The sequence below is a fragment of the Lycorma delicatula genome, chromosome 9 (genome assembly GCF_047948215.1).
Source record: "Lycorma delicatula isolate Av1 chromosome 9, ASM4794821v1, whole genome shotgun sequence".
NCBI lineage: Eukaryota > Metazoa > Arthropoda > Insecta > Hemiptera > Fulgoridae > Lycorma > Lycorma delicatula.
The window spans coordinates 129,327,410-129,345,126 of NC_134463.1; the positions used below are offsets into that span (position 1 = coordinate 129,327,410).

The 17,717-nt window shown below is 29.6% G+C and overlaps 1 protein-coding gene across 5 annotated transcripts in view; it reads right to left on the bottom strand.

Moving 5' to 3' along the window:
- Nucleotides 1–17,717, bottom strand: part of Vha100-2 (V-type ATPase subunit a family protein Vha100-2) — a 314,412-nt gene that overhangs the window by 52,795 nt on the left and 243,900 nt on the right. For 4 of the 5 annotated variants that reach the window (XM_075375897.1, XM_075375899.1, XM_075375898.1 and 1 more), the window contains 2 exons: nucleotides 7,426–7,532; nucleotides 1,722–1,848 (listed from right to left, as the gene is read on the bottom strand). In XM_075375897.1, coding sequence (XP_075232012.1) covers nucleotides 1,722–1,848; nucleotides 7,426–7,532 — 234 coding nt within the window. The remainder of the gene's footprint in view (nucleotides 1–1,721; nucleotides 1,849–7,425; nucleotides 7,533–17,717) is intronic. The other variant, XM_075375901.1, reaches the window with a different exon arrangement.

The window sequence follows — 17,717 nt, forward strand, 5'->3', positions numbered from 1 at the left end:
TTACAATCAAATACCAGTAGAAATTCTCATGTTTCTGATTGTACCATATGCGTATATAAGAAGTGTGACTGATTAAGAAATTAGCTTTCCCTGAAATGCAACAAGCTTGTATATTTTATTATGAGATGTATGTCAAAATAACAGCTGATCAGTCATTAAAGAAAAAAAATCATTAGTTCAATATTTAAATTCTCATTTATATTTTAAAAATAGGTATGTTGTTTTAAATGTTTTATGTGAACCTTTATCTTTATCTATTCAGAATTCAGAAATGACGTCCACTTGATTTTGAATCTTATAAAAAACAATTATTTATCTGATATCAGAACAAGTTGCATCTAAATCTACAAAATTTTATTCTACATTCTTGAATTTGATCGCATGCCATTAAAGAACTGCAGCATAGATCCTCCTCAAATTTTTTAACAGGAACCCATTTTATTAACTTACCACCACTTAAGTTTAAGATTTAAACCTTTAATAATTTATGAACTGTTATCCGATTTATAAAACCACTTTATCTTTAAAACTATTGAAACACAGGTCAAGGTTCTAACTTTGTTATTTTAAATTTATGAATATTTTATTTTATAAAAGTTACTGCTAGCCTGAATTTTTTTCAGATATTTTTATACAAACAAATAATTCTTTTAATTGAACTGCTAAAAGAGGAAAATCATACAAAGTAGATCAGTTCTCTCCCTTGGCTGCTAGCTTGTGGATACGCAGTGGCCAAACTATTTCTATTATGTTTCATGTATCATGCTACTAAATAGTAGTATGTACTGTAATCTCTCATTTTATTATGTTTTCCTTTCGTCAGTGAAACATTTATTTATACCTTAAGAGGTTCAGAAATCTAAATCAATGTGGTGACTTCCACTTACAATTCTGATGTTAGAAGTATACAAATACAAGTTATAAAACTAAGTAGAACATACATAAATATTTTTGCTCTGATCAATGTTTCATCCCACTTTCCCTTGATCCATCTGATCACAAACATTACAGTACAGTTACTTGACATTACATTAAAATTTTATCTGTGAAACTGTATTGATCCATTTCTGAAGTAATCTATACATTATTATATGTTTATTTAACAGCTACTAAATTATGTAAATGTATGCAGCTACAGGTGATGTACAATGATAACATCTATTGTTATCTTAATTAACTCTACGGAAAGAACTTGAAAAGGAACAGCGGTGGTGATGTTTACAGAAGCAATAGTGACAATAAATTTTAATCTGTATTTGTTTTAATCTTTTATAAGAAAATAACATTTTTGTCTTTGTTACTGAGGAAATGACTAAATGACAATATCATAATAATAATAATAATCCACAAGTTTTTAAGATATCTATGTCCAACTTTATTTGGTTGGGATACATAGTCAGTCGCAATAATCACTCATGTGTTAAGTGAAAGTTAACACATAACAGTGATGAGAACATAACAGATAACTTATGATAACACTTATCATAAGTGTTGGCTGCAGCATGTAACTTACATGCTGCAGCCACACCGATGACCATGACAGTTAATCAACTAAAAAAAATTAAATAATTAAAAGAAATTAAATGAAAAAAGAATAAAATTCACGTTTACAATTTTTAATTTGAGCTTTTATATTAGTTTTATTTTTTATATAGTATTGTAGTTGAGGACAAATTAACTAGATTTTAAATAATATTCGACAGCAACTAAACATTACTGACAGTGTTAGGATCCTCAAGCGGTTCTTCAAGTTCAGCCTGCCGCAGGAAGACATTTCCTCTAGATATACGCCACAACATCCTTTCAAATGCTGGAACTCTTTCTCTTGGAACAACACCAGCCACAAACCTAAAAAATAACAAAAAATGATCAATAAAAATGGCTTATTTTATTTAACAAAGGTAATAAAACAATTCAGAAAGTTATTCACCGTTCTGAAGAAAATTTATTTTTTACTATCATGATCTTGGAAATTCATTCAAGAGATATGAATGCTTTACAGAAAGATGAAATAAACAAGATAAAAAAAATTCAAGTTGGAAAATATAAAGTAGATGAATCCCAGATTAGTACATAATAACCCTAACTGTTTACCCTGAGGAACAAAAAAGACTTTTTTGTCTCGGGAAGAAATATATGTGATTCTGATAGTATTTTTTCTCCTTAATTCAAATATATCGGTTTTACCCCATCATGCAAGGTTTCTGGGAGACGGGCATTTATAATTTCAAACATTTTAATGCTTTCTGCATTCTTAACTATACAATATTCAAACATTTGACTCGCATAGAAATTAAGAAATAATAATTTTCTACTATATTTCGCCTGCATTCCTCCTTGATATTTTAACAATATCGGGCAGCATAGTAGGGGAATTCTACTATGCTGCCCGATACCTTGATACTTCTTTTCCACAGCTGAAATCTCCTGATGAAACTGTTCCCTGTGCCCATCGCTCACTGTGTCAAGATTTTCTGGGAAGAAAACCAGGTGCAAGTGCAAGAAGTGTATTTTTAAGGACATATTACAACCCAAATGTTTATAAGATTTTATAATATCATTGACAATATCAAGGTACTTTTCCACATTTCGATTTTCCTAAAAAAACTTCTTTAAGTACATGAAACCAGTAGTATTGTCCATGCCTTGACAAAATTCTTCATTAATCCTAGTTTGATATGTAATCGAGGTAGATACACATTTTTAGGATTACACAGTGGATCATGTTTCACACTTTTCTGTTCACAAATGTGTGATTCACATTTAGGCCCTTTTCTAATGAAATGGTTTTTTCTGTCCCTACTATCCCATTCACACGCAGTACTTTGTGTAAACAAGCTGCAGACCAAGAATAAGTGCAATTACCTTCAAATCACCATAAATATTCTATTGATACACTGGATATTGAAGTTTTTCCAATATAAATTTAAAGTTTTCATATGTTTCCTTCATACTAACAGAGTGAGCCACAGGTACTGATGGGAATTTATTGCCATTATAGAAACACAATTTTTAAACTAAATTTAGAAGAATCAATGAACAAGCGCCATTCTGTTGGTTTACATTCATTACAAAGCGTCTCCATAAGAGAAGAAATGTCATTACCAAATACTAATCCATTTTCTTCAGAAAAATAGTCTTTAAATTCAGAATGATGACTACAATAAGTACATATCTTTGTATTCTTTTGAAGAAGATTCCATCCATTTAGCCGGGAAGCAAGCAATTCAGACTGTTTTTTGGATAACTTTAAATCTTGTATGAGATCGTTAAGTTTTTCTTGAGTCAGTAAATGAAGCTCAGATGAACTGCTTTGTTCAAAAGTTGTATCACCAGAATCTGTTTCTTTTTCTTCCTTACTTCTATCAGACTCTGAGCTCTCTTCATCTAATGTCACATGTTCTGGAGGCTTTGGTGTGGGCAATTCTTCACAGTGTGGAATTGGTCCCCAGAATGCAAGTTAGGATACACCACTGTATGTTTTGATTTTGACGTAATCCTTTTAATGTTTGTTAAGGAGACAAACTGTAGGCATTTTGTAACTAACAACTAATTAAAAGAAATAAAGTTGTAAATATTTAATACACAATAATTCAGACACACAAAGCACTCACAATGATGTGTTTACTGGTTTACTACTATCGCACAACTGGCATTGTTCTACTGATATATGTGTTACACTAGATCTCATTTGTACATGTCTATATACATCTGAACCTTCACAACTTCAGCAACGCAACCCTTTGAGTTAGTTCATTTGGTTCTATCATATTTACAATAATCTAGGAGCCTTTACTTGACAATGGACAAATGAATGAAAAAATGTTTTAAAATATTTAAAAAAATAAAAATAAAAAACAACTGTGGGTGATGGAGAAATTCCGAATACATATTTGAAAAACAGGATAAAAAAAGTGTATTAAGTATAATCATGTTGACCAGTGTATCATTAAAACTACATATAACAGGTCTCCTCCTTCATTACTATCTTAAATTACTTACAATCTCTTATTAATTGAACTAAACCGATAAAATACTAACAAAGAGGATCTAAAATGGGATCATTAATTAAACACTAAAATAACCATTAAATAAAACAAAAGACAATAAAGATTCATCACCCTTTTATTACAAAATGTAAATATCTACAACCAAAATTATATAGCTTTTTCCATTATACTCAGCTAGCTGAAAATCTGTTTGAGTCTTCTGCTTAAGCTTCACTAAACTCAAAAAATAAAACTTCATTAACTTCTTTCTTCAAAATATAATATACAGAATTAAAATCTATATTTTAAAATTAATTATTTGAAAGGATTTCAATTCAGAAATGTGATCAGAAGTTTACTATTGTTGTTATCAAATAACATAAATTTATTTTTCAGAAAAACAAAAAATATAAGCTAAAGAATATATAACCGATAAATCTCCTACAACAAAACAACAGTTTATGACAGGTTTTGAAATGGAATTGCTCATTTTTAGGCCAGCAAATTTAATACCATAATTTAATTAACTGAAATTCTGCAATTAGAACGAAGTAGGTGTCATCATCATCATCTGGTGTTCTGTCTAGCAGCAGGTCTCTTACGCCCCACTGTCTCCATCCATTTTCATCCCGTGCCTTCTCCTTTGTCCCTTTGAGATTTCCAAACCTAACCTGATCTATTAAATTCATCCTTTTTCTTCTTTACTTCCTCTCTCTTTCTACTGACTTTTCCGTTGCAATTATCAAGATTCCGCTTCCTTTAACTAAATGTCCTAAACGGTTTCCTTTTCTTTTGTGTACTTCCCACATTAAGTGGTATCTCTGCTTTAATCCTGTTCATTTCATCCTCATTACTCACTTTATCTGTCCATGTTACTCTATCCATCCTTCTCCAAATCTGCAACTCAAAAGCCTTAATCCAGTCCCACTCCCTCTTCCACATCAACCATGCTTCACAAGATACTCCATATGTAACATTAGAATCTAGAATTAGGTGTAAATGTATGAAATTACTCTGATCCATATTAAAACGTCTGTATACTCGGTGCTAACAATAAATTTTTTTCTTATATTTATTTATAATAAGTGCCACTTTTAATTTTACATATACAAACTTGAATATTTTATTGTGTTTATTACCATGAATATCTGGTTTCACCCTGGTAATGGCCATCTACTTTCATCATTTACGGAAGTAGTAAATATTGGTCTCACAAAAAAAATATATATATATAACATTTAATAGATACACAATAAAATTTTTATAATTTGCAATTTTAAAAGAGTTAGATGGGGAATAAACTTCCATTAATGTTCCATATTAGAAGGTAAAATAAATTTCAGTTATGGTTTATGAATGACCTTTCATGCCAATTTTACAGATACTGGCACTGCTGTTACACAATAAGGAAAAACTTAACTGACAAAAATAATTTAAAATGAAATACGAATGGGCTTGGTTTGCATCGTTATTTTTTTTTTTTAATGTTATGACATTAATAGACCATATTGATGGGAACATGTTCAAAGAAAAAAAAAGTAATTTTATACATGTAGACTACAATAGTTATTAATTTTATGCTAAATTTGAGGACATTCGATTTTAATAACTAAGATTACTGCAGGAGGGGATCATAAAGGCTCTAAACATGATTGGCACAAGTAAATTTTAACTTTTACTTTCTAAAAATAAAAAAAATTGAAAATTAATGGTGAGAATGTGATTTTTTCTACTTTAAAATTTGAAGATGAGAAATAATTAATGCCAATTTTTAATAATAGAGAGCTTATATTTGTCAAGGAGTTCTGAACTTCAACATGTTTCAAGTTTTTGGGTACTTAAAAGTTATGAAGGTTGAAAATAAAGTATGCATATCAAAAATTTTCTTTTGTAATTAATGAAGGGCCTTAAGGTACTTAAAAGTAGCTTATGATAAGGTATCTTATCTCATTAAAGGTAAGATAAATTACAGTAAGGTACCTAACCTTATATTGCCAATCTGGGTTGGCAATATAATGCGGTTCATACTTTCAACATCATGATTCCCAAGAAACATGACGATAAGGAAAAAAAAGGAATCAACTATCTCAATTTTTCAATTTTGAATTAAAGGCAGCTAAAGGTCCTTCAAGAGCAAGAAGGGCGTCTCTTGGACGTCATTACAGTGTTTAATTATTTCTGACAGTGGAACAAATTTTTAGAAAGAACAGTTCAAACATTGTTAAATTCAATTTTTTGTTAACCTTGTGAGCTAGAGGTCTGCAGGAGGAAAAGGAACTTCACACTCGGAATTCCGTTATGTATTTTAATTTTTATATTACAGTAGAACAGATGTTGAAAAAACCAATTTGAATTATATTTCAAGTTTACTTAATTATAAGGGGTAGAAGCCATAAGACCTTTTAGAGGCAAGAAGGTGTAAATTTCTTCTCCTACAAGGTTTTTACTTTTTTGAAGCCAAAACGCTTTTTGTGATCTAAATGCTCTATAACAGAGCAAAATACATTTATTTAAAAAGTACTTCAGCAGAAAGAGATTTATTGATTAGAATGATTGTAATAGTAAAATTATTATTTAGTTCAAGTTAGTTTAGTTAGTTTAGTGCCATGAACATGAAGGAATTACATGTTAATTACTTCCAAAAAAAATTCCAAAACTCAAATTACTCTTCCAAAAATTACCTTTACATTTTTAATAAATTTTTTAAATATTTAAATTATCACATCTATTTTGATTCATGAATAACAAAATTAATTCACAGACAATTAATAATGTATGAACTATATTCCACAACATATAACTTCCAACTCAGATAAGCTTAATAACTTTATTCAATTTCAGACCAACGTTTTGGTAAAAGTAAGGATATTAGAAAGTGTAAACAACATAATATTCAATTTTTAACTTAATTCCTAATTTGTTTTCACTAATTTAATACTTGCGGCATTGACTTTAATTACAGCACTGATAAAATGTAAATGAAAGTGAGTTAGATTACAATGCATTTGATGCAGGTGAAGCAGTATTCCTTTCCTATATATCTATATGTAACATCAACACAATATGGACCTCTCTGTGTTGAGAGTAATAGATCTCACGCTATAGAGCTAATACAAGTGCAACGAGTCATGAATTTCTTCTTAATAATAATAATAGGTAACATGCTAACAGTTAATAAGTTAATAACACTGAAATTAATCAGAAGTCATGTTTTAAGTAAGTGCCTAAAAATGCAATTAACAAATACATTTAATAATTATTTTTTAAGGAAAAGGAATCATATTATTCTTAAGTGTACAAGTGTTAAATGGTGAAGGAGTAGAGCAACCGGGATGGAAAGTGAAGAAAGAACAATGAATATACATATCGAGGATAAAAGGTACAAAGGACATAACAACAAATATGATAGAATAGCATAATAGAAAAGGTCACCTACCCCAATCTTCCACGGGAAGCTTGAGTCTGGGCTTCATCACTGATAAGAGCCTTCGTCAGAGAATCACTGCCCCCTGAGTTGCCCTCTTGCTGTTGGAAACAAACAGTCTGGAGAAAAGTAAAAAACAAAACAATCGGGAAACACGCACACACACGCTGTGTCTACACTACAACAGGCTAAGATGTTCGAAAAACAGAGAAAAATGTACAGCTTGACAAAAGACAACCGACGGATAATCAGGTGGATAACAGAATATTTGTATAAATATGCAAAAGCAAAAAGTAATAGAAAAATAATAATTACACATAACAGAAAATAACATTAATTATAAAAAAAGTTACTAACAATAAACAAAAGTGTTAATAAGGATATTTATTAAAAAAATCAACAAAATACTGAAACTTTTTATAAAAAATATGTCCTTTTCCTGAAGGATTTTTAAATTTAAGTTTTTGTGTACACCACAACAGAACAATACACTTATTTGTATTCTAAAACTTTACTTATGTACATATTAATTCATAGATCAATTTGGATCGTATGGTTTTTATATTTCATAGTCTAATAGACAGCAGAAGGTTATAAAGTAAATCCATCATTTCATAAAAAAATAAGAAAGCAAATTTAACTCATTATCTACACATAAAAATAAGTAGAAAACTGTAAATTTATTGCATGTTATTACTATCTATATGCAATCATCAGCAAATCTTGTTTCAATATTACTACCACCAAATGTTTGTTGACCAACAACTGAATGATTATCTATTTATCTAGCCCCAAATAAATGTGATCGATCTCGTCAGGTATTACAGTTAATAATGCATCAAGAATGATTCTATCTCTCAAATATTTTAGATCATAAATCATCTGTCTATCTCTTATCATAATCTTTTAGACTGTTTTAATGTTAGCCCAGGAAAAATGGACCATCTCTCCTGATTCACAAAATATACACACTAATTCCCTGATCATTGAAATCAGGAGAGGCAGTTCTATTTCCTGGCCGGCAAAAAGCCTTGATTTAATTCATCTAATTTTTCCTGAGTTAATATTAAAGATATATATGTGCAGAAAATTTTAATCTATAATTGAAAGAGAATCATTACAATTACAGCAATCATAACACCTGACATGATTGATAACACACGGATGAAGATCATTTAGAAGTTTAACAAGAACAAAGAGAGATCTTACATCGAAATGTACTAAGATATACAATAAACTTGTACTTTTTTTTATACATAATTAAATGTGATAAAACTTAAATATTTTATTATTTACCTATGAAATCATGACACCTTTTTCAATTACCCGTCTATAAATAGTTCCCTAGCGTGTATTACAGTAAGATTCATGGCAATAATAAACCTCAATTTAAACTTCATATGTCTTATTTTCTTAATAGTGTTAGAAAAAATAATTCCGTAAAAATATTATCACACATAAAAAAAAAATTTAAATAAGATGAACTATTTTTGTTAAACGCAAAGTGAAAGTACCTGAAATAGCACACTGAGAGTAACTTAAATTTGATTTTGAAAGGAAAAATCAATTCTTGAATTTATTGAGGCAAAACCGACTGCAGTGCTATTTATAGAACTAAGACGTACCAAACAATTTTAAGTTTGGCAGTTAACTCAACTACATATATATAAAAGCAGTTCAAAAATTATTTATTTCATTTAATTTTAGTAAAAGTGAAGGATCGGTAGTGAGATGTGATTATCTCCCCTGCATAAAAGTTCCCTTGAAAAGTATCCAATTGTTCTAATAAAAAAAATGAGAGGGTCATTTGAAAAAACACTTTATTACTTGAGCGGTCTAAGATTTTAACACACAAATCTGTTTAAAACTTTAATTAGTGAAAAAACCATCCTGAAGTAAAATGGCTTTATCGATCGAATTCAAGCCAAGCAATTATGAAGTGTACATTTAATTCAGGTTTCAAAACATAGGTTGTGGGGTTATTTTCATCTAAATCTGTTTTGTGAAACAGTACAAAGATGATGATATGCTTTATTTTTATCGTTACTTAATTAATACTTTTCAGAACATCTTATAAGATATAAAAACCATAAATAAAAATAATTTTATAACCCAATGTAAATAAAGTAAACAAATAAAACACACCTTACATGCAAAGCAGATATAGAATGAACAGCGGTTAGACAATAAACAACCAGACAAAAGTGAACTAAACAAATACTAATTTCCTTTCATAATATTTCATTTAATTAAACATGCAAATTTACTCAATCACACAAAACCTACTGCACAGATTTTGAAATTTTTTTTTATTTAGAGATATATACTTATATAGGCGACAAAAAACCTGCAGGCTGAACTTCAGATAATATTTGATTCCAAACTGAAGATCAAATAAATGAGTATCAAAAAGCTAAAGCTACATGCGAAGCGTGCAGGTGAAGAAGCAGGTAGGGTAGGGTAAATAAATAAATGTTATGGATATTTTACCAAAATTCAACTAAAATTTAAGACAACTGAATGTCGGTTAAAAATCTAAAATTTCTATAGAAAACAAACGATTTATAAATTTAAAAAAAAATTAGCTGCAATACTTTACACATCATACTATCACATTTAACAGTAAATTCAGGATAAATTCATGTTATATCTAAACTAACAAAGATAATGAAACACAGAATTTCATGATAATCAGATGATGCTTTTTTATCATGTAAACGGCCTCAGGTCGATAAATACACATCATGATGAAACCGGATATTAAAAGACAGTATTTTTTTGTGTATTCTCTTGAATATACAAAAAAATAAACTAAGGAAAAACAATAATTCAAGTAAAAATTAATACAAACATATATATATATATGAACATACACGCGTGCGAACACATAAATCAATCAACAATTCCATATAAGAAAAAATCACAAAAACCATTTATAAAATAAATGAGTGAGATAAATGAATGGAAAAAGTACAGAATATATAAAAATAAAGAGTTAAATTATAACAGATAACAAGAAGACATCTAGACTTGATGTTACAAAAAAAGAAGCCAGTTTCACTATAACTTAAGAAGAGTGAAGTGAAAGTATTATGTTTATTATTGTAACTCAGAAATTTATTGCACTTATACTTAATTCAGATTATTAAAATGTATACGATTTTTTAATGATCATAATTATTTTTAATTTACACAAAACTAAAGGCATGGAAAGAAGCGTTTTATCAAAGGATGAAAAAATAACTTTTTAAAGGCGACTACGTAACATGCAGGAAAATCAGGAAGTTATTACCGCAGTGAAGACTTGGAGAGTAATCCATACCACCTACTAGGTTTTACTCTCTTGGCAAAATAGGATTCTTTTCTATGCATCCAAAAATACATACCGATAAAATATCTTGAAATATATATTGTAACCATTAAATGTGAGACAACCACCAGAGGCACTACATTACATTAGCATAAAAATAGACAAATATATTTTCTAAATATGTAACTATCTATAATAAATTAAAATAAGTAGATAATAAAACAATTAAATTGGATTCTAATCTAATAATAATCAATATTTTCTCTCAATGACACATCTTTGCTAACAATTTTCTGATTTTTCTTATAAAATTACCTGAATTAAGCAAAACGTCACAATACAATATAAAAATTATTGTTAAAACGATAGCTAAACTTTTGACAGGTGACAGTAAACACAGTTTATGATGAAATTATTTTTTGTTGAGGATCTCAAAATAAATTTAATATAATCCAAAAGTTTAAATAGATTGCATGAACATAGTAAACTGATTTTGACAAACTATTTTCATACATATATATTGACAAGATTTTTAATCGACAAATGTTTGTAATGCACGTGGTTGTGATAATATAATTAATTTAAAATTATTTTAAACAAATGATAATAAGCTGACTGTTTATTAAATTCACTAAGAGAAATATTTTGTGTTCTGAATGTTATAACTAGGAAATAAATAATATCAATTTAAAAATTTTATTTTATTGTACATTCACTGATTTTTATTAGTTTTATCTTTATTTTGCCATTAAACATCTCTTTTCATATTTTTGAAAATAAATAAAATACGAGGATAAGTCAATTATTATCCGCAATGTAGTTATATTTTTGTTTATGTTTGTTAGTACTGTCGTATTGCGTAGATGACCCATGCGTGGTTTAATTGTTGTTATGTCTGTGCAGGTTTAATGCTGCTAGGTTAGTTCAATTATCGCCGCCCTGCCGTTAACCATGGCCGCCCCGCTTCCTGTTTTCACCAAAGAAGAGCAACGTTCCGTGATCCGTTTTTTGTGGTTGGAAGATGTATCAGAGGTCGAAATTCATCGAAGACTTTCGGTACGGTACGGGAACAGAGTGTCTACGAACGGATTGAAAAATTCAAAAACGGTCGCACAAGCTTTACGCACGACGAAGGAGCCGTTTGACCATTTACCGCCACAAATGAGGAAATATTGAGCGTGCACGTGACGTGGTTTTCTTGGACAGATAACTATCGACGATGGCACATCGTCTGCAAATTAGTCACGGTTCTGCCTACGAAATCATCCACAACAGAATTGGATTTCATAAAGTCTGTGCAAGATGGGTCCAAAACAACTCGTACAGTTGTATAAACAAACGCGCTTGGACATCTGCCAGAAAAATTTGGTTCGCTATGGTAACGAACGGGACACCTTAGACAGAATTATCACTAATGACGAAGCACGGATCCAGCATTACGAGCCGGAGAGTAAACGGCAGCGTATGGAATGGAAACATCCAAATTCGCCTTGCAAAAAAAGTTCAAGACCCAATCGTCCGCAGGAAAACTGATGCTTACAGTTTTTGGGGACTCACAAGGCCCAGTACTGGAACATTATGAGCACGATAATAAATAGTGCGCGTGCGTTACAGTGAGATGCTGAAGCCTGCAATTCGAAGAAAACGCCGAGGACTGCTGTCGAAAGGTGTTTTGCACGACAATGCCCATCCACATACTGTTGTCCACACTGCTGAAACGCTCCACAAACTCAACTTTCAAGTACTGGCTCATCCTTTGTATAGTCCTGATCTTGCCCCTTCTGACTACCACTTCTTTGGTCCACTCAAACAGGCATTAAGGGGCCGTCGATTTACCTCGGACGAAACGGTGAAAGAATCTGTGCATTCCTGGCTCGCAGCTCAATCGAAAACCTTCTTTTAAGAGGGCATCAGGAAGATTGTGCAACGATGGACCAAGTCCGTTGAAATTCAAGGGGACTATGTTGAAAAATGATGTACATGTAAGCTTCCTATTGATATTGCAATTAAATTTATAACTATTTACCGCATTGCAGATAATAATTGACTTACCCTCGTATCTTGTTTAAAATTTAATCTTTATGAACATCAATTTAATTTTTTTTAACATCATTAAGATTCAAAGTACTATTACTATTTTGCTGTGGTAACACAACAAAAATGTTTATCTTAATAATCTTTTCAACAACAGAAGAGAAAAAGTATATGTAGAGAGTGTTCAACTTTAAAGAGGCCTCATTACTTAGTTTAGTCTGTAAATAATAGTTTATTAGCAAAGACTTACACCTGATTTTTCATAAGGTGTTGAAAATGATGCTCATCCAGTTCTATGCACTTGTCAACACGTTTGATCATATTCTTGGCTAGTCTTGTTAGCTGCACCCTGTCTATTTCCCAACAGCATCGGTAATGTTTGTTTTCAATTCCTGCAGGGTGTGAGGATTGCTCCTAACAATTTTTTTTAAGTAATCCCACAAAAAGGAGTCTGGACTAGTCAGATAAGGGGATCTTGTTGGGCATAATCCTTTGGAAATGATTCCTCCACCAAAAAAATCCTGTAGCACCTTTATAGTAGAAAAAGCTGAACGGAAAGCGATGCTGTTCTGTTGCAATCGGCAATCACATTCATCCTCTTGCAGTAAGGCTAATTTCTTTGGATAATTTCTAATTGGATAATTTCTTTGTAGACAGCAGCGCCCAAAGTTTTTCCAAAAAGTAGAGTTTTATTATTCATTGCCTTGAAACTGCAACACATAAGCCTATTTTTTGGGGGTGTAGGGAAAATTCAAAGAAAATGTGCAAGTTTTCAGTACACCAGAGGTCCAGTAGTTTTGAGCACTAATAATACTCACTGACATGAAACTACACTTTTCAGGTCTGTAAAAAATACTTGATCTAAAATGCCAGTGTTACCTCTAATGAAGTTCATGAACTGTTGACAGTAGTGAATCCTATAACCATAATCGGTATTAATTAGCTCATGGAAAACCTGTGTTCGATGCAGATAACATTTCAGCATTCTCCTCACAGAAATGTGGGCTGAACCTACTGAAATGTTCTTTTTCCGGCTTAGTCTCTGCAAAGATTTACAAATAAATCTTGTAACTGCCACTTTGATATCCTATATGACCTACACTATTAAAACTGGTCTATATTGGCCACGTTTCTAGCCAAACACCGAACCTGTTTAATTAAATTTTTTAACTAACATCTGAATAACACTTCTAATTGGTCATTTCTTTTTCAAATTTCTTCCTGAATGTTCACCGACACACAACATGAGATTTCGTCTCTAAATAAGTTTCCATCAGGAATACACGTTCTTCAACAGTTACGTGCATTTTAACAAACAATTAACAACCTTGTTTAAAAGCCAGTGCTCATCACAGATTGATAATATTTGGTTGTTAGATTATAAACAGACCATCCCAATCCATCTCCAGTCGTACCACATTTTCCATATTATTTTACCCATCTCACACCAATATTTCAATAAAAATTTGCATTTCGTATAAACTACTGAGTGATGGAGCCTATTTTAAGATGAACACTCTGTATGTGTATCTGTATATATATATTTAACTTTAAATTAATATACCACAGAGCATAAAAAAAATAGAAATTAATTTAATGTTAGTGTATAAATTAATTATGATTACTTCGTAAAAAAAAATATTTTCATTGGTTTTTAATTATTTATTGGAATTAGATTAATTTTTATAAGCTTGGAAGTTTTTCAGTACAGTAGCCAATTTTCCAGATATCCAACCACCTAAACTTCTTACGCCTGCAATAAGTAATTTAAAATATTGAAATGCTACTTAAAAATCTAAAATATTATTCAAATAAAACTTTCCTTCAACAGAAATGTATTTCTTATCTTGTACTGATTTTTTTTTAATGACTTTTTGCAATTCCTGTAGCACAATACATATGTAGATTTAAACCAATGTTAAACTAATTATAAAACTAAGATTTAACGGGTAAAATAATACTTTAAGTGCTTTAACTATACAACAAAAATTTATTTCTCATCATAAAAAAAAAGAACTATACTAGATGTGTCCTATCAGCCTGGTACGTGTTTTTGTTTAATTTTTTTAAATAACAATGTAATTTATAATTTAATGCCTTACCGTACTTTGAATTTACATTCGTATAATATTAAAATGTTTGAAAATTATAAACAAATCATTTTCAAATCGATAGAAAAATTCTTCCAAAAAACAATATTTTATTGATGCCATTCAACGAGTAATTTCTACAAAGTGAAAAATAATACAATGGCCTCTTGTCTTATCTTATTCTAAATAAAAAGTGCTACTGGAAACCTAGCTGAAGAATATGTACCAATAATAAGCTCTGAAAGGTTTTAGAAACATTAGTTACATTAAGCGATTTCATATTTTTAACAGTTAAATTGTATTAAGTTTCATTATGCCGTTCAATATAATTATTTATTAAAATATTTATTTTATTTCGGTTATAACAATTGTTTTTTGTATATAAACTGATTTTGTTAATAAAATATTTTTTTAAATTCATTATTAATTTCAAAATTTCATCCTCTGTCCTCTAAAATTATTCATTTGTTTATGACATTCGTAATGTATACACGACTAGATTTCTTAAGACAGTTTATTATGTAGGACAAACTGTTGGTTTGGAAGGGTTATTATGAATCAATAATTCCAAAGAATATTCAATGATCACAGAAAGATAGAAATTATGGGCCAGAAGAATAGAGGATGTTTGCAGTATGATGCTGTTATATGTTTAACGTAAATTTAATCTATTACAAATGCTAAGAGATTAATAACTTTCAAAAATAAAGTAAAGAGCAAGCTATCACGTTTAACATTATCGATTTCAGTTTAAGGTGTTTTAATACGCTTACTATTTCCCTCCATAAAGAGATTAATTATAAAGGTTAATTATAAAGATGAATACACATATTAGTGGATGAAGCAGATATAAAAATATTTTAGATTTTACAATAAATCAAGCCACTGTCATTAAAATTTGTGTACTGCATTCTACTTAATACCGATATACCAGTGATTATAAATATATACAAAATTCATGCTAAAAAGTTCATAATACATAATAATTAAACTAAATTACATAAAAAAAAAAATTCAAACATATTTTGGGTGAAACAGAACTATCATTTGGTAAGAGGATAATATTTCCAGTTTTGCTCAAGAATACTAACAAATTTGTTAAAATTGCTGATTTTTAAGATCCATCTATTATATGGTTTAAAGAAGTTATTGATAATATACAATGATTTTTATTTTATTACAACTTTGGACACGCTAAAGAAGCATGTTTTAATGAAGATGAAAAGAAAGTAAATGAAAAAGATATTAAACTTTATTTGACACCAGCTTTTTAGAAGTTAAATATGAATACACATGCTAGAAAAATAGAAAATCCATTCATAGGTGCACATCAATTACAAAATTTGAAAATAAAATGTAATTTGTATTACAATAATAATAATTATAATATCTATTATAATAATTATCATAAAAATATGATATACAAAATTACATTTTAAAACCAAAAATTAACAAGCATATGCGATAGGCACAGCCCGTGCCCAAATTACATGCACTGCATGTAGCCCACTGCACTGACCTGTTGAGGAAAGTTATAAATTTTATCAGAAAAAAATTTTAAAGCGCTTCAAATTGAATGTTCTAGGTGGAGAGATTTACAACACAAAAAGTAACTATGAAACTTATGGGAATTTTTTACTAGAAATATATTTTATAATACGAACTCACCTTAATATGACTTACGAGTAAGCAGCCTAGACTCAATTTTTCATTTTAATAAAACTAGCTAAATCCACTCAAACAAACTTTGAACTTATTTCAATTATCGACAAAAAATCTACCTTTATAATATTTTTATATAATTTCATTTTTATATATATATATATTTTTTTTTTATTTATTTAATTTACTTCAACTATGAGTGTTTAATTATAAGGGTTGATATTAGTTACAAATTTTTGAGATATATTGAAAATTATAACCATTTAGTAAATCTATATGATGGTTCAAATTAATAAATATATAAATTTTTTATTGCGATCAGTATTTAATAATACATTATTACAGATCATATCAGAAACTGGTAGATATGCTGCTTCACAAATAACAAAAGGAACTGCACCAGCATTTGGCTGGATGAATCAAGAAAATAATGGAAAAAAACCATGATTGAAGCACATTACAGAATATACAATTAATTACAAAATAATAGTTAGATAAAACTAAAGCTCACTTGGAGTATATGCAAGTATTTTTGTACATGTTAAGTGGAATGTAGAAAACAGATTTTTTTTTTACTTAGTATTATCTAAAAATTCATTGAAAAGTAATTTGTTTCAATAAAAGAAACTTTTAATTACATTTTAATTAAGCTGATAGGAAGATTTCTTAAATGATTTGGTAACTTCTTGAAAAAATCATGAGATCCTTCCTCATAAGCCAAATCAAAGTACTGTGTCAAGATATATGAAAACACTTTCGTTGTTCTGACTTTTTGAGGGAATCCCAAGAGATGATATACTTCAGATGGGAATATACATAAGCATAATAAATATTTAATAACGATAAGCTTAGTGTTTTATTAAGGCACTTCAAAACAAAACAATACAGTCTGATTTTATTGCAAACAATACTGTTTATCCCAAAAGAATTTTTCACTAATACCAATACCCAGATGTTCTGGAAATTGTAACCATGGTATGGCTCAAAAAATGCACCCCAAAAATAAAAATAAGCCAAAAAATCAAAGCAAACTGTCAGTTTCACAGATGATTTGGCACTTCTAGCAAACGACATTGATGAAACTAAAACACCGATATTAGAACTTCAAACTATTGCAATAAAAGTGGCGTCAAAATATCTTTCGAAAAGACATAAATTTTGTTCAAAAAACCGACATGATTTTTATCATGTCGGTTTACTTATTTTTG